General features: G+C 38.8%; 4 protein-coding genes across 9 annotated transcripts; 3 read left to right on the forward strand and 1 right to left on the reverse strand.

Moving 5' to 3' along the window:
- The first annotated feature begins 8 nt into the window (after positions 1-8).
- rad17 (RAD17 checkpoint clamp loader component) lies at positions 9-5022 on the forward strand. Of its 4 annotated transcripts, none has more exons than XM_057362421.1 (17): positions 9-115; positions 515-600; positions 783-1037; positions 1197-1283; positions 1354-1516; positions 1737-1873; positions 1968-2020; positions 2127-2249; positions 2410-2479; positions 2593-2704; positions 2909-3106; positions 3198-3283; positions 3370-3516; positions 3660-3806; positions 3913-4033; positions 4239-4296; positions 4411-5022. In XM_057362421.1, the coding sequence occupies exons 2-17, from the start codon at positions 559-561 to the stop codon at positions 4643-4645; spliced, it is 2034 nt and encodes a 677-aa protein (XP_057218404.1). In that variant the 5' UTR covers positions 9-115; positions 515-558; the 3' UTR covers positions 4646-5022. The 4 variants fall into 4 exon arrangements, with proteins under 4 accessions (XP_057218404.1, XP_057218412.1, XP_057218421.1 ...); XM_057362429.1 differs by having other exon boundaries at positions 45-226; XM_057362438.1 differs by having other exon boundaries at positions 45-226; positions 520-600.
- Positions 5023-5654: 632 nt separating this feature from the next.
- Positions 5655-9663, forward strand: ccdc125 (coiled-coil domain containing 125). Of its 3 annotated transcripts, none has more exons than XM_057360589.1 (12): positions 5655-5759; positions 5971-6283; positions 6688-6746; positions 7381-7467; positions 7556-7633; positions 7724-7809; positions 7889-7971; positions 8056-8168; positions 8270-8416; positions 8523-8676; positions 8837-8949; positions 9024-9663. In XM_057360589.1, exons 2-12 carry the CDS (start codon positions 5980-5982, stop codon positions 9342-9344), a joined length of 1545 nt encoding a protein of 514 aa, XP_057216572.1. In that variant the 5' UTR covers positions 5655-5759; positions 5971-5979; the 3' UTR covers positions 9345-9663. The 3 variants fall into 3 exon arrangements, with proteins under 3 accessions (XP_057216572.1, XP_057216573.1, XP_057216582.1); XM_057360590.1 differs by having other exon boundaries at positions 8270-8377; XM_057360599.1 differs by having other exon boundaries at positions 5689-5759; positions 5986-6283.
- A 171-nt stretch (positions 9664-9834) lies between these two features.
- Positions 9835-13344, forward strand: fam151b (family with sequence similarity 151 member B). Its single transcript, XM_057360611.1, has 6 exons — positions 9835-10066; positions 10227-10352; positions 10515-10674; positions 10806-11020; positions 11498-11633; positions 12977-13344. The coding sequence occupies exons 1-6, from the start codon at positions 9961-9963 to the stop codon at positions 13125-13127; spliced, it is 894 nt and encodes a 297-aa protein (XP_057216594.1). The 5' UTR covers positions 9835-9960; the 3' UTR covers positions 13128-13344.
- Positions 13345-13374: 30 nt separating this feature from the next.
- Positions 13375-17674, reverse strand: ankrd34bb (ankyrin repeat domain 34Bb). The gene is made up of 3 exons (XM_057360578.1): positions 17559-17674; positions 15270-15554; positions 13375-15191 (listed from the first exon to the last, which is right to left on the reverse strand). The coding sequence occupies exons 2-3, from the start codon at positions 15470-15472 to the stop codon at positions 13727-13729; spliced, it is 1668 nt and encodes a 555-aa protein (XP_057216561.1). The 5' UTR covers positions 15473-15554; positions 17559-17674; the 3' UTR covers positions 13375-13726.
- Positions 17675-17720: the final 46 nt, after the last annotated feature.

The following is a 17720-nucleotide window of genomic DNA, read 5'->3' on the forward strand; positions in this document are numbered from 1 at the left end:
GCCAAGGGGCGGACCAGCTAATCTTTAAAGGGATAGCTAACGTAATGTTATTTGCTACTTGAAACAACAAATGGTCAATATTATTGTTTTACATAAACCTGCATGAATAACCCTGGTGAGTTTCGCAGTCTTTACTGCCCAAACAATGTGATTTCTACAGTTCCGTCGATTTGGCCAAAATAACTTGCCTATGACTGCTGCTAGCAACCGTGTCAGGCTGTTAACGGTCAGTACTGAACTTTATAGTTTCGGCCAAAATGCGCAAAAATCGTAGTATTTATTTTAAATATGTTTTTAAATCTAGTTCCGAGGGGTAGCATCATGATACTATTTAGCAGTAATTTAAATTTATGACGTTGTCTAACTTGAATTTTACTTTCTCTTTGCTCAGCTAGTGAATATACACAGATGGAACTCTATTTATACAAACATTTGCCGTTATTATATTTGCATGAGCATGTAGAGGTGAATCCCATCTTTATGATTTTTATTATTATTTGTTTTGAATCCCCAGCACAGTTTTGCATGGAGTAACTGAATGGGACCTCAAAGTTGATAATGTCAAAGTGGTCTCTGGGAGGAAAGCAGTCCTCTGGAAAAGTATGTAATGTCTATTAATCTACTTGTTTTCTGACTGTTTCAATAAAACTGACTGAATGTTCTTGTAAAGTTACATCCATGGCTCTGAATTGGCAACATTGGACTCAGTGAGTGTGGTTAAGGATGCTTTAAACCCGAAGTGCAACATTTGTCCACAGTATGTTGTTTGCTTTTATTTTAAGATCAACAGCTGGGTGGAACCATCATTTGGTGAACTTTTGAGTGGTGTTGGGGTAAATAAGACCCTGAGAAAAGGAACTCGCTCAGGTGAAACCAAGAGTACGAGGTGGGCGTTCACTGGAAATCAAACAGGAATAAAATCTAGGAAAAGAAAAGGAGATCTCTATGAGACCAACAGCCAGATCAATGTACCAGGTCAAGAATATATATCGGACCAAGATGAGCCCTGGGTGGATATTCATGCCCCCCATTCACAGGTACTAAAATAATGTTGGCCACCGGTGCTTAATGGATAGATCTATCCAACTGTATGTGTGAAGTTAAGTATATAGTTGGTGTTTTATTGTCTAAACTATGTGCCACGTTAGATTCTTTCACACTCTCTCTCTCTCTCGCCCCCTCTCTCTATTTCATAGGCTGAATTGGCAGTCCACAAAAAGAAACTTGAAGAAGTTGAAAGCTGGTTAAAAGTTCATTTGGACAAACCCAAAAAGGCTGGACAAGTATGTTATGATTACATGATATAACATCTGTGTTGTAATGTTTTACAGTGTTGTTGTAATATCTCCACAGGGTGGCGCCATTTTGTTGCTCACTGGCCCCTCAGGAAGTGGGAAGACAGCTACTGTTAGAGTTCTTTCGAAGGATTTGGGTTTTCAGATTCAGGAGTGGTCAAATCCCTCCACCACTTCTCGATACACAACAGACGATTTGTTCACACAAAGCTTTGATCCAGGTCAGGACATTTATGTCTCGAACTCTGGAACAAACTTCTAGTGTATGAAATATGATGATGCTCATGATTTTTTGACAGTTTCGCTCTCTTGTTAGTAAGATTTCTAGATATTTCTATGTGTGTTTCTATTATATTTCGCTGTTTCGATGTCGTTCTGTGTGCCCTTTAAAATGTTTTCATCAGCTTAGTTGTTGAGCTGACCTTTTTATTCCCACAACAGATTCAAGGTTTAACCGTTTCCATGGCAGCTCACAAACAGGGTTATTCCAAGAGTTCCTGCTAAGAGCCAACAAATACAACCGTCTACAGATGAGTGGCGAGATAACATCTGAAGACCGAAAAATAATTCTTATAGAGGTGCTTCACAGGACCTATACTTTCAGACAGACAGACAAAGTATAATATGTTTTAATAAAATAAATGACCCATTCTTACTTTTTATTCATCTCAGGAATTTCCAAATCAATTCTATAGACAACCAGGGTGTTTGCATGATATACTTAGGTAAACGTAATAAAAACGCTATTTTATTACTGTACGAAATATTGTTAATAGTGAGGAATACCTGAGGTCTAACAAGCAATTTGCTTTATATTTCTCACTCGTTCAGGCAATTTAGTAAGACTCGCCGTTGCCCTCTGGTCATGATTGTGTCTGACAGCCTCAGTGGGGACAGGAACTCCAGACTGCTCTTTAAGGATGTTCTGCATGAACTTGAAATTCACAGCATTAGGTGGGAATTTAACCAATTCAGTTTTTCATAAATCTATACAAATATTTATCACCAAAGTCATAGCTAAAGCATTAATTAGTTTAAAGATTCTGTGGAACTACAAAACTGCAAATATATCCTGTTTAACATTCAGCTTTTTGTTGAATTATTTCTCGATTAGTTTTAACCCCGTGGCCCCCACCAGTACGATGAAGGTACTTAGCCGTATCGTGACCATCGAGGCAGGAAAGGTAAATATTGGCGTTTATTTCTTTTATTTGCTCCTGCTGAGCTGATTTATGGCTTTGCGATCTCAATGTTTTTTCAGCACATCTATATCCCTAACTGTAAACTGTTTTTGCAGAGTTCCGGCAGGATCTCTGTTCCTAATAAAGCTGCTTTAAATCTTCTGTGCTCTGGAAGCTCGGGAGATATTCGCAGTGCCATCAACAGTTTGCAGTTCTCCTCATTTACTGGTTAGACAATTCTTTATATACAGTATCTTATAAAATGATTCATTTATTTATTTTATTACTTTTAGAATTAGAAAATATAGAATCTTGTATCAGATTGAGATTGATTGATTGATTGATTGAGGAATTTGTGTAGTCATCACATTACTTTAGTTAAAATATGTATGTAAACTGTTCAATTAGGCAGTCATGCTTTTTCATTCTCAGACAAATGTTTGGAGAAGAGTCTCTGCGCTTCCAAGAAGGGCAAGTCTTCGTCCTCTTCAGCAAAAACTGCAGTAAGGGGAAAGGGGAGAAGCAAATCTTCTAAATCTACAGACATGCAGGATGAAAGCCCTGTTATTGGTGGGAAAGATGCCTCACTTTTCCTCTTCAGAGCTCTAGGGAAAATCCTCTACTGCAAACGTCAGTTCACACTCACTTTGAGTCTTTATTGAGATTATAATATTATGTTAATAAACTAGATGTAATTCATGAATATCTATGTCTGTTTTAGGGGAACGCTATGAAGACTCGCAAGCACCCAAGCTGCCTCCACATCTAACAGAGCATCAGAGGGACAAACTGCTTGTTGATCCAGAAGTATGTTAGGCTGACACTTGTATGTTACTCAAAAACACTTTTTATGTATAGTGTACTAATAATGTTTCATTACGTGTCCCCTCCAGCTTGTTATTGAGCGTTCACATATGTCTGGTGAGTTCTTCAACCTTTACTTGCATCAGAACTACCTTGACTTCTTCTCGGATGTAGAAGATCTAGCACGGGCCAGCGAGTACCTCTCTGATGCTGACTTCCTGACAGCAGAATGGAGTGTAAGTGCTGTTCGATGTCCATAATGCCACACACAGGAATATGCCTTCTGAAAATAATGTAACTCTTCATCCCTGAGCACTATCATCATGTGGCATCTTGGCAATAACTTTGTTTTGTTGTCATGGTGTTTCTCTTTTCACAGTCAAGGTCTACCATGTTGGAGTATGGATCATCAGTGGGCACAAGAGGACTTATGCACTCAAACTCTTCTCGAGCACAAGCCAGCAGCCATTCCACTACCGGTTTCAAGCCTCTTCATAAACCTCATTGGCTGCACATAAACAAGACGGTAAGGCCTACTTCTTTATTACCAAGACATGCAGAAGTCTGTTACACACATTTTCAGCCTTTTAAATATTTGTTGAATGTATTACCTTGTTTATTTTTTGTGATAGTATCGAGAAAATTACCTGACTGCGCAGACACTCTTCGTAAATTTCTGCCTTACCCCTGTGAGCCTTCTGTCAGAAATGGTGCCTTATCTTGCAAAGCTCACCAACCCAATGAGGAATCAAGGTAACAAAGTGACCTCAATTTAATTAACTAAATAGTCATAATGCTTACTGTATAAATCTGTCAGCACAAGTAGAATAGATATATTCTTTTCTGCTTTGCTTTCTATACCATGCATGGCTTCCTATGAAATATTAGTCATATGGTCGTATTCTAGAAATGTGCTTGGTTTTCTAGTGAATTTATCAAGTTATTGTGCTATTTTCAGCTCAGATAGCCTTCATCCAAAATATTGGCCATCTTTCTCAAAGAAAGGTTCCTAACAGGTGAGACAAGCATGACTGAAATGTAAAGTCACAACTTTTTAACTGATCATGTCTTACATTTAAGTTAAAATATAGTTTAAACCAGTTTTGCATTTCAAATATCTTTATTTGCAGACTGAGACTTGAAGCACTTGGTGACAAAGACCCTGGCGTTTTGGATACTGACAGCGAAAATGAAGATTCCTCTGGAGCTCAGTCCCTCAATCCTGGTACCACATCAGGGACTGCCACAACTGAATCGAACCTGCCAAACAGCCAAGAACTCTCTGCCAGCCAACCCCAGCCCACAAGCACTGAAGCCCTTCTGGATGAGGAAGACCTCTTAATTGAGGAATATGACAGTGATTAGCTCATCACGTCATCATTTCAACAGACTGATTTAATACAACTTGCTGCCTTGATGCAGTCGTTGTACCTCTAGGTCTTTATGTGTTCCTTAGTTTTCTTGTTTTATTATGTTAATTATTTGATATTTATGTGCTTCAACACAGATTGGCACTGTAGAGAATTGTTCATATGTTTGTATCTGTGTTGAAATGTACGTCTTCTGTACACAGTTTCAGCAGTTTGTTCTGGGGTGTTTGTTATAGTATTTGTGAACAGAACAGAACAAGATCAACAAAATGTACAGCCATAATTAAAGCCGTATGTATAAATAAAATGCTGTGGGACTGAAAAGTAGACAATGTGCGTTTCAGTCAAGGAAGTGATTGCAATAAACCAGTGTTTGCAAATATGATGGCCATATTGTTATGTATTACGGTGAGAAAATGTGTTCCTGTAGCTCAACTAGTAAAGCATTGTGTTAATGTCATGGGTTTGAGTCTACAGAATGCACATACTGATAAAATGTAATGCTTTGTAGGTGGTGTGCAAAATGTATATCATCCTGAGTACTGTTACTATGCAGTTTATTTTTTTATGGACTAAAGAAACACTATAATAGTAGAATAGTAGGTATTGTGGTAAGACCATAGTCAATTTGTGATTAAATGGTACTAGAAACAGGGCTGGAATAGGGGGAATGTAGGAGACAGAGTCCAGGTGTTAAATTTCAGGGGGTGTGGAAGGAATTCCACTTCAAAATGTAGAGAATTTTAATATTTTATCCATGAAATAGCCTCCAAACTTTATGCACATTTCCTACATACATAAAGCGGCATTTTATGCATCTACGGCTTACAAATATGAAAAAAATTCCCTAACTAGTCTCCCCAGTGAATCGTGGCCACTTCAGCACTCTTTTAGTCTTTATCATAGTTCACCTAGTAAAAAACCATGGTAAATTTTCGTGATTGGCAAAGCGTCCCTGAGACTGCATCACTTTAAGGCCCCTGCAGCACCTGTCGCGGGTTGGACACGCCCCCTTTACGAAGTTTCACAAGCGGAAAGACTGCGGAGTGAAATTTCGCAGCGCTTGCTTGAGACAAATACGTGTTCTCAACTGCAGTTCTCTAACAAAGGTTTGTAATAGTTAAGTTTTCTTTTCACATATTCAAAATTATTCTTGGGTAACGCGAAACGCTTTTTAATGTAATTCAACGCAGAATCCTACACAGCTGGATTAACACATCAGTGTCTGCCTTCTAGTTTTGATGATCAGGCGATGTATTCAAATAAGTAACTATTTAAATAGCCACTACATGCATTTAGCCTTATGTTGTTTTTTAATAGTATGCCGTGATGCAGGGCTGCAGAGAGCAAGGTGTGGATTCATCTCAATGTGCCACAGAAGACGACATGACAGACGGGGATTTAGGGGATGGCATGGGGGCCAGATCCATAGGACATCATGACAAAGTCCGTGTACCACATATAAAAAGCAGGGTGAAATTTCTGGACTTTCTGTCCCAGTCACGGGCACTCAAAAGAGGCAGCGAGGGAAACAACGAATCCTTCTCTTGGATATCATGCAGAGCCATGTATGCTGCTTTTAGTGAAGAACTGGAGGCTGAACGAGCTGAAAGGTGGCAGAAAAGACAATCTGGTTAGTCTTTTGGAATGGTCACTGTCTTCTCAGACCTCTTTGTTATTTTCTTTTTATTTTCAAGCTATATTACACCAACGTGAGGAATGTTTGTTTAAGAACAGTTACAAGGAGGGTAACTTCCTGCTAACTTCTTACTCCATGCATTGCTATTTGCTTGTTCTGTTGGTTTTTGGTGTGTTTAATGAAGTCAACACCCGCTGGTGTAAGGTTCTTGTTGCATGAAGTCTTATCAGGGAGGGGACTCTCTGCACTCCCTTTGAGTAATTCTGCACTTAAACAAATATTCAACAATAGTCATTTGAGAACCACGCTGATACCAGGATATGATGAGCTGGCAAAAACCTTGGGCTCAAATGCTAAAAACATACCCTGTACTTAAATGTAACTGCATTCTCTTGCAGAAAGTTCTTCTGAGGACACAAGCGAGGAACTGCAAAGAAGACTACAGGAGGTCACTGAGGTAAAAAAAAAGTAATGCACATTAATTGCCTATTTTAATACAAAGCTCAAAGCATTATGAGGCACACAAGACTAGGACACTTTTGTTTTAGATAAAAAAGTGAGTCACGTGTATGTGTCAGGTACTTTGCAACATTCACTTATGAACATACATGTACACTACCGGTCAAAAGTTTGGGATCACTTGACAAAATGTTTCTTATGCTCTTAAAAATCTTTTAATCAGAAGGTGTAAGTTTCAATGTTTGAAATTACTTGTGTGGACAAAAATATAATTGTGCCAACATATTCATTTCTTTCAAAAAACGACTTTTTTATTTTGAAATGGATTACTTGGACAAAATAATGAATAAAAAGCAGCCAATAAGAGAATGGCATTTTAAAAAATGGCAAGAGAACGATTTTGCTCATTTTAGTCAAAAGGTGACTACTTTGAAGGTGCTAAAATAGAACGTTGAGTTAATTTATTTTTAATGCTTTTAGTCACAACATAATTCCCAGAGTTACAACTGTATTATTCCATGGTTTTGATGAGTTTACTATTATTCTAAAATGTGGAAAAATATACATAACGAATGAGTGAGTGATCCCAAACTTTTGACCAGTAGTGTATGTAAATCTTTTCTCCCTATCAGGAAGTGGAGCTTTTACGTACCGAATTGGAAGTCACCCGACGCCACCTGGAGGGGAAACATGAGGCTCTTAGGATCTTACAAGGACAGGTATTATTAATTGTTTATTAATAGTTATTAATTGTCAATTATATGTATAAGGTTTTATAGGGCATTATAAAATGTTTTCTCCCCTTAGGCAATCTTGGACAAAGCAACGAGCCATACTAAAATCTTACTTCAGAAAAGCGAGGAGAGGACCAAGGCCTTAGAAAAGGTGTCTTGCCACTTTAAATATGATTGACAATATCAAGCATATTCCATGCCTTTTATTATTCATTTAAATTGTGTCTCATTGATCACACAGGAAGTTAATGCTTTGCAGTGGGAAATAACCTTTAACCAGGTGCAGTTCAAAAATGTGGAAAACTCATGGAGTTTAAAATATGAAAGGTAATCCAATACTACTATATATATGCGAAAAAGTAATGCCTGTACAGGGTGTCATCAGTCCATGTCAATGCCACTACAGGGTGTTATCAGACAACGAAGCACTAAAGAAAGGACTAGAAGAAATGATGACCGCACATCGGGAGTTGAGAGCAGAAAACTCATGTAGGTCAGAACATATGTTATTATTTTTTCGATGACCCAATCTCTGGTTTGTCCATTGCATATTGTTTGTTTTTTGTGTCCTAGCTTTGAGCCAAAAATGTCTGGAGCTCCTCTCAATGCTTAGCGCTAAGGAAAGAAGAGATTTCCAGAGGACCCAGCCTCCATGCACCTTGGGAACAGATGGTTCAGCTTTGGAGGTGATGAGTAAATATATTAGTTGGAGCTTTGCACAGTATCTATGTTAAATCCATGTCAGATATTTATCCATGTTAAGTATATGTCTCTTTCCGTCCATAAGTTGGCAGTGTATGGGGCATGCCAGTGTAACCCTAATGGCTGTGAGCCGTGCTCTTGTGCTAGAAGTGCTGCTGCCAGTCGCAAACAAGTTCTACACCTCACGCAAGAGGTACTCCTGTATTTATCAGTGCTTCTGTTATATTACCATGTAAATATACCCTCCTATTCATCAAATACTCAAGTTGCAAAAACATCGGTGCGCCGACTTGAAGGAATGCTTGTAAAACAGAGCAATTCTGAATTCTCTGCATTAGCTGGAGCAGCAGCAGAAGAGGAAGGATGAGGCTTATGTAATGATGGATGCTTTCCGTATCGCATTTGAGCAGCAGCTAAGACGAGTTGGTGAGAATGTTCTTCGGCAGGCTGAGACCGACAGACAGCAGCCTTACAACCAAAGACATGAGCGAGGTAAAGGCCTCGAAATTATGTAGAGAAGCATATTTAACCTTCTTAATAGACCATCATTGCAGTATAAACAGTATAACCAAGTATAAACAGTGCCATAGTAAAGTAATTAAAGTAAGCAGTGTCATAATATTAAAGTAATTTGATTTTATTTATTTGAAAGGGAAACAAGCATCACTAAGCGTAGCTGAAAGGCTGAAAAAAATTCTGACTACTGTAAGAGAAGGCAAGATGCCAACTGACTCTAATGAAACACTACATTTGCTGCTTGATCTGGTGAGTATACAGTACGCAGATTTTATACCCCCTCTCACAATTTCAAGTTTACTAACTTTTTTGTACTTTTGTAGTTAAATGACAAAGAGGAGGCTTTGGCACATCAGAGGAAGGTAAGCTACATGTTGGCGCGAAACACAGAGGACTTGGAAAGACGCCTGAAGATGCAGCTAGAAGACCTGGACATCTCACACAGAGACACTAACTCCAAAACAAAGGCTTTTGAAGAGAATGAATGGAGCAGAGATAGAGACTGTAGATGCTCTTCAGATACCTGTGGATCACAACACCCATCTATCCCTGACAGCCTTGGTGCTGATGATGTTCTGAGCTCCAAACCAAACCAACCATCCACTGAAATGAGAGAAACTAAACCTGACAATAGAGATGTTTAAAGACATGAGATCACTATCCATGCTGTTTTATTTTATTTTAAAAAAGCCAGAATTATCTAATTAAGTGCTATAGCATAGGATAACTTGGACTATCAGAAGTCTGAGGTTTATATTATTGGAAAACGGAATCCTTTGCAACGAGATCTAAGATGCATTATACACAGCAAAATGGATTCGAAAATATCTGTAATATCAAAATAAATTAATAAACTATATATGAGAAAATGAAATCGTTAAGACTTTTTACAAAACATGCCAGATGGATACTTTTAAGTATAAAACTGGTCTGAGATTGCAAAAGATAAGCATACTGTCACTACAATCTATCTAATAGATAATCTAATATACCTTTTTGGTTCCTAATACTTCTTTTGTGTATTTTGATAGTTATTTTAAGTTGTAATTTATTCCTAGAATTAACAGGTTTGTTCAAATGTTTTGTTTCTTGAACAGCCATATAAAACTTAACTATTTTTGGCGATGTGCAGAAGGCAAACGCTTAGTAACTACATGTCCCATAATGCCTCACGCCACCGCCTGAAAAGTTACCGTACTACCATGTATAAACCTGTGTAGAAACGAGTAGTGTTTTGTTAGGAAGTTAGTATAATAATACATGGGCATAATTACACATAAATCGTATCGCTATATCCTGTGTGCTACAGCTACCTTATTTTTGGTCGTTTACTACGTCAAATTGCAGTTGCTGTCAAACTCCTCAGGTAACGTAGAAAGCTAATAGTGCGTAGAAAGCTAATAGCTAATAGTAATCCTCCTTACCTGAGGAGTACAAACTCCTCAGGTAACGTATTAGCTAATAAGATAATAAATTCTGACGAATTTTATGTCCATTCGTTTACATCTAACGTGATTTGTCCACAGCATCGATGAGTAAACACACACTAGAGTATTTTCTCAACAAAGGGACAATACAAAGAAATGATGCTGCTGATATTGAGTGGTTTCACGCGACAAACAGCAAGAGCAAACTCACCGAGGCTCTTCGAAGTAAGTAACGTTATACAAGGGAGACTTAGTTTCATTTAAATTTTATTTTCACTATGTTTCTCGCATGAGTATATTAGCTACAATAGTATAGGCTACTGTATATTATATTATTATCCGTAACAATGTCTTTAATATTGTTTGTGTGCACTGTTCTTTATTGAGGTTCCGCACAGATGATTGAAGCTGATGTTCTTCTCAGGGGTCGTGATCCTGAAGAGCCCATTATGGCGCACCCGCCTGAGAACGACAGTGATATCAACCTACAGGACTGGCTGAAAGAGGTTGTGAAATCAGACAAAGGAATAAAATTAGACTTTAAAAGGTGTGATTTTTTTAGATGTTTCAGCAGTTAGTGTTTTTGTTTGCAGATTTTTTGCGCTTATGTATGGTACTGTCTATATTGTTGCTGATACATGCCAGAACTTGTGGTAATTGATGAATGGTGTTTGACAGCCTCACAGCAGTATCCCCATCTATGATTCTACTGCAAGAGGTTCGAGATCAGCTGCAGGGACCAGTGTGGATCAATGCTGACATTCTTCCAGGTCCTGGTGGAAAAGCCATTCCTTTAGACCCTCAGGTCTTTCTAAAACAAGCGTCTCTCAGATCAGACGATGTTCTCTCTTTGGGTTGGACCACTGGATGGGATGCAAATGTAGATAACCTTGGTAAGAATTATTTTTACCTCACTTAAATTACTTTAGAAATATCAGGTGATGTAACCATCAGGTACTTAAAAACATTTGTAAACATCTTAATCATTAATTTCAGCAAAAGTTTTTAAACATATTTTTCAAGGCAATTTTTTAAAATCACGATGAATACTGAAAACAAAATTTGTGTTGACCTTGAAGACAGTCATTAGGATCATTGAGTTAAATTTAGTGAAGAAACATTTTTCAAGTAAGTTTTCAAATATTTTTACTTTTTAAAACCGTAAATTGAAAAAACATGTTCATAATAATAGAGGTGTATTAAAGTCGTTTTAGTATAAATTGCAATTAATATAGACACATAATCTTTGCATTCTGTTTTATTCTGAAACAAAAAAGGAATGAGAATTGATTCATTATCGATGTCAGATTTATTATATATACTTAGTTGTATACTTGTTATATTACTATTTGTTGTTTTTATGGGAATAGGCTACAGCTGGGAGATGGTTCATCAGATGGAAAACTTGTGCAGATCCCTAAAGCAACCAGTCACATTTCCAGTCCGAGCAGCCCTACTTCCTGTGTCCTTTTCACAGCTTCAGTGGCTTTTAGAGCAATCAAAAACGTGAGAGTCTGACCTCTATAATGTATCCAATAAATCTGTTCCTTAATACAGGGGATCCCAAACTTTTCAGCCCGTGACCCACAAAATAACAGTGCCAGTGACTCGAGACCCCCACTATCCTCGGAGGTGGTTAAAGTATACAAACGTTGCGCGCAAATGCGCACATGCACCTATTCTACCCAAACGCACATAATGACAACACAAAAGAGCACAGTCTAACATAATATTATTTCATAGTTATTTACTCATTGCTTTACTTGTTGTTATACATAAACTATGAACTATTACTACAGATGGTCGAATTTCATCAAACTGATTCAAGTGCTGATGGATGTGCCTCTTTTCGTACCTGAGGACGATGGCCCATCTGACTGCGGCGCTTCTTCACCCTCCTCCGCTGGCCTCCCTGCATTGTCTTTGGTCGATATTAATCAACGTTTTATTTCGACAAATAAGAATATCCTAAATTTAAAGCCTGAAAAATAATCTGCGTGCACGTGGGGCTGTTTAACGTGATGCTGTAAATGGATTTGCTACACCTAACCTAATGCAGTTGCTAATGTCGTTAATGTGACGTTAATCACCTCAGGGGTCATGATCGAGGGGGAAGAAATTCCTAAGGCTGATGGTTTTTTATTTGCCTGGTTTTATTTTTAGCTTAACTAATATTTTTATATTTTGTTACATTTATTGGTTACATACGCTATTTCTAATAATAAAAAAAATGATTCCTGGAAATCATTTTGCGACCCCCACTTTGGGAAGCCTTAATCAGTCTATTTAAATGTATGGCCATATTTACTATTATAGAAGCTATTAAAGACACATCTATGTGAAGGAGTCTTTTGATTACCTGGTTGATTTATTTTATGCAAGGAAGAGCAGATTCGATGCTTTGAAATTCATTTCTGGGTAATTTGGTTCTGGCTTTTCTCACACTTGCTTGTGACTGGAATAGAAACTCTTGAAACTGCTTGTTCTGGACGACAGATATTCAGGTATTATTGGAGAAGTAAGGAAGGTTTAATCCTTCTCTACCAAAATGTTGCTCTGAAGTAGCTCTCTTCCTCACTCATGTCCTTTTTGACTGGGGTGAATGTAAAATGTTTTCAGTTTCAAACCAAATGGAATAGGACGGTCTATGTAAATAGAAGAACAAATCCCACAAAATGTTTGTCTGTTAGTTAGAGATTATTTTATATTCAGATGCCAGATTTGAAAAGGATCAGTAGTATTCTGACATTAGTATGTTTTGATAGTGATTCTGCTTTTATCTTGTTAATGAGGTTTTAATTTTCCATTCAACAAATTCTAAACATCTGCTTGTCTTCAAATTTTTTTAGGTACAGCCTGACTGTGTGGACAGGCAGAGATGATGTTTTTAAAGTCGAGGAGCTGTTGCCCTACAGGCAAAACTTCAGCAAAACCAGAATCTACTATGATCTGCTAGAATCACAAATGACACAATTTAAACGACTACCTAGCTTCTCCTAATGAAAAACAATAACATGAGTTTGACTTTAAAAAGTAAAAACATTAAGCACATGACATTTTATTATTTTCAATTTAGGACTTCATCCTCATGTTTCTTTGATTGTCCTAAGTCTAATTAATAGACAATATCAGAGAAAAACTGTATTTTTGTCATTTACATTTTGTTGTACTTTGGACGTTTATGCATTTATAATGACAAAATGCATTAAAAGCAAGAGGAGGTATTGTATTCTGTGGCATTGTTTATTTACAGTCAATAGGTCAACAAGTCACAATATATTCTGTTTTATAAATAAATAGACAATACAGACATGAATCAAGTTTAGAGAGAAAGCAGGTTTGAGTACTTAAAACAGCAGCAGTATTCTGTATTCAGTATACTAACAGTAATAGTTTTATTATTCTGATTCAGTATACTAAAGAACAGAGCACAAAGAACAACATTAAAGTGCAGTAAATTTTAGAACAGTGACTTAACATATATTTCCATTGTCCAGTTTGAAAAGTGCATTGACGGGATGGTTAAAATATTATTTTTATGTCAGTCTAAAATGTATCACAGGGGCTTGTCTTTATATTTTAACCTTAAAATGTAATGTTTACTGACCGAAGATCTCTTCAAAGTTAACCAGCTGCTTAATCTGTTCTGTTTGCATGGAGTGTCGTCTTAGCAGAGTCTTCTTGTTCTTGTGATCTCTTGGATGGCTTGGGGCACAGGGCACAAAATGTCTAGATCCTGGAACAATGGGTGTAGTTCCTGCCACAGGTTTGCTTCCACTGTTGGAGGCAGCACTGCTATTAGCTTTGATATCTGGTATGGGTGCGTGTGGATTGAGAGGTGGCAGATAACCAGGCCGGGTTTGTGAGATATGGTCCAGGAGTAATGCTCCAGATCCTCTCCGCTCCAGCATCGCAGGGTTTCTCCTCTGGGCCAGACTCTCCAAAGACTCTCTGGACCCAGAGAGAGTAGAGGAGCGGCTGGTGACGAGCTTGCGTTTCTCGGTTCCACCGGTCCCTCCTCCGGACCTCCCGAGGTCTTCAGAGGGTTGCCTCCCGAATTGTGGCAACTGAGAGTCAGAGCTGTAGTGGTCCATTCCAATGTTACGACGACGAAACACGTTTCGCAGACTGGAGACAGCCAAATTGGGCAGGCAGTCTGAGTCCCGGTCCACAGGGAAAGTGTCTGAAATTGATGTTTGTTTGAGATTTTGATGTGAGGAGTGTGGTAGTAACTCCCCATCATAGGACATCTTTCTATTCAGCCATTTTTGGCCTTTTGTTTGTTTGCCTTCACTCTCCAAAGCTCTAAGCAGACTAGTAGAGTCTTTGACATCGATGCTTTGATGCCGAGCTACAGTGAGTCTCAGTGGAGGCGGACAACTGTTGTACCCGAAAGAGAGCTCCTCTTCAGGAGTGATATCTAGGAGCTCCTCTGTCAAGGATGAGGACTTGCTTTTTTGTAAGAGAACTGATGGAGGGATCTTCAGCCAGGGCTCTGAGTGCAACCTTTGCAAATGCAACAACTTAGTCACACTGGCTGCTTGCAGAGGACTTGAATCTTGAATTGGCGACCCTGGCTTGGATGTGCAAAGTGCTGAAGTGGAGCCCAGACTTTGATTCTCCCTTAAAGTTAAAAAGGGGCTTTCAGGCTGGTTGTTGGAGTGCGGTGAAATATGAGGTGTGCAGATTTTGATTTCAGAGGGGGACATACATGATGCAGGGGCACAGTGCAACCGCTCTTCGAGATTTGGTGGAGGTGGTACATTTAAGTACTGTTTGGTCATTTGTCTTCCCGAGGGTAGTTTATCCATTGTAATAATGATGACTTCTTTGCCCTTGGCTTTACAAGCATCCAGTAGTACCCGTAACGCATCTTTGTCTCCAGCATTTACAGCGTAAACCAGAGCGGAAGACCCGTTGTGGTCTTCCAAACTGGGGTCTGCTCCGCTGGACAGGAGAAGAGACAGGACCTCATCCCCCGCTCGTTCTATGCAGGCATGCATTAGGGCCGTCTTACCGGACTTGTCTTGAATGTTAGGGTCTGCGCCGTTTTCAAGAAGATACCTGTTGAGAAATTCCATTAGTTGAGCAAATCAAGTCTGTGTGTCAATACAGATGGTCAAGAATTTTCAAAACACCCACCTGATGATCTTGGGTTTCGGCACACTCTGAGCATCAGCATGGTGGCTTTTACAGGCCACCATCAGTGGGGTTTCTCCCCTCTCGTTGCTTTCATTAATGTAAGCCCCCCCTTCCAAAAGCAAGCGTGTCAGCCTCAGGCGACAGAGATATACGGCTTTCAGCAAGGAGTTTCCATCTGTCCGCACCTCTGTCGAGTCCTCCATTATTATGTGGTCTTGAGCGTTGAGAGGCTAATGTCACAGTGGCTCAGTGGTTCACAGGTCCTTCAGATTTCTTGTTGGAGTTCTGTGGGGCATGTAAGGAAAGCGCAGGGCTTCAGAAACAGTTTAGAAAATCAAGGTTTTTCGCTTAAGTGCCTGCTTTTGTTTCTTATCAGATTCAATTGCATCAAAGCGAAGCTGCTGTCTCTTTGACATTGAAATGTTCTCGCCTCAGAAGAATATGTTAGAAAGGCATCCTGCTATAATTCAGCCTCTCTGTTCTAATATGAATATGTTTGTGATGATGACTTTGTAGGTGGCATGTCTAGGTGGTACTTGAAGACATAAGACACCTGAAGTTAGTTACCTAATCCCTATTTCATAAAATTAATTTAATATTCTTAGCATTTTGCAGAATACTTTTGTTTACGGCATTACGCAACATACTTTAGTCTGTACAAACTTTCAAATAGGCAGGTTGGCCGCAGGCCTGCCTCAGACCTTTTAACCTGCCTCCAGACATGGAGGTTGAAATTCAATAGGCTGACGCGATCTAAATTCAACTCGATGATGGCATTCCTTTATACAGTCTATTGTGCAAGTGGCCTTGTTCCATCAGCTCGCAGCGCAGTCGCAGTGCAATCTTTATTTAACAAAGAGAGAGCAAGAGACCGTCAGATTTATTAAAGCCAATTCACTGGAGTTGTGCTAAGATGAGTAAGAGCATAAATCTTTTTGTGTCCTCTATAGAAATAAACTGGGCTGACATTCTTTCAGCAGCTGTTATTAGAAGTGAAGGCTGCAAGAAACAAGGCTGAATAAGAAGTGCGTCAGCACCCTGGACGAACACTTCTTTATGCATGTGAATGCTTTAACTTCAACTGAAACAGTTAACATCGTTGCTTTGCTTCAGCAATCTCTCTCACTCCATGTGTCATGTTTTTATTCTATGTCTCTATGCTATTAAACTGCTTCTTTCTGACAGTTTGGCCTGTCAAATCAAATCGTGTAGGCAGGCTAGCGTCCCGATCGCTCCTGTACAAGTGCACTGCCTGGTGCCTGCAGGACATCTCGGTTCAAGCTGCTAATTCCTAGAGCTCCCTGGGCTGGCATTTAAAACCACAGCTTTGTGTGGCGTACCCCCAGTCTTCAATCGCCCTTGGGAACAGAGAGAATTTTTAATGACAGGCCCCCTCTCTCTCCGCCACTGCCTCGTGTTAAAAAGCATGGAGCAAATGAGGCCCAAAACAAACGAGGGTGGCGATTGTTGCAGCAACAGAGCTGAAGTGGAGCACCAAACAGGCCACTTCACACACCTGTATGCATCTGTGATTCATGCCAGATCACGCAATACTTATTTTCCTAGCAAATGGTGGGCTGTTTTTTGCCTCTCAAAAACACCTGCAGGGAAAATGAAAACCCACTCTGTGACATTGAATGATAAATGAATAAGAATAGTTTTGTTGTGGGTCTTGATTAATGAGGATGATGAAAGCTTCCTCACTGCACTTTCGAGGTTTGCCAGGATGGTTCTGCTTTCATGCATTATAGGGTGAATAAATTATAAGCTTTCTTAGCCGACGTGAAGGTGTAATTCCAGTTCCGCGTATGATAAAAGAATACCATAAATATCATTAATGATAAAAATCTGTATGCTTAACAGTGGAAGTAACATTTGAAATCACTTTCTTTTAACAGTTAATGGTTAACAATTTATGCTACAGCATCTTTTTAATAACTCTTAAAATATTTACACAGCAATTGTTATGGAAAGTCACAATTTTCTTTATTCTTTAAAGAAATGCTATTTAGTTTTATACTCCTGTCTTTAAACGATTAAAGATAATGTCAAATCTTATAAGAAACCACACACAAGTCTTGCACACACAAAAACCAAGACCCACAGTTTCACATTTCTATGCAGCCAAAATAACATTCTTATTACATGAAACTCTTCACATTTTTACAAATGTACAGTATTTAAAAACAGATCATACAATAATAAACGTTTGCACTTTACAGCATAAATAGCAAAGCATATTTTTCAGTTGCCTTATATATTTATGAAATCATATAAACAGGTCCTTACCAGCATTTAATAACCCAATCGCTGCTCTAGATTCCCAGTAGCGTGTTGCTGTAGCATCTCATTTTTATAGGCAGGTAATCCAGTGTTGAGCTGGAGTTGTCAGATTCAAATGATAAACCGAGGACCTTTAAGTGAGAGACAGACGTGTGATGTTCACTGACT

The sequence above is a fragment of the Triplophysa rosa genome, linkage group LG2 (assembly GCF_024868665.1).
Source record: "Triplophysa rosa linkage group LG2, Trosa_1v2, whole genome shotgun sequence".
NCBI lineage: Eukaryota > Metazoa > Chordata > Actinopteri > Cypriniformes > Nemacheilidae > Triplophysa > Triplophysa rosa.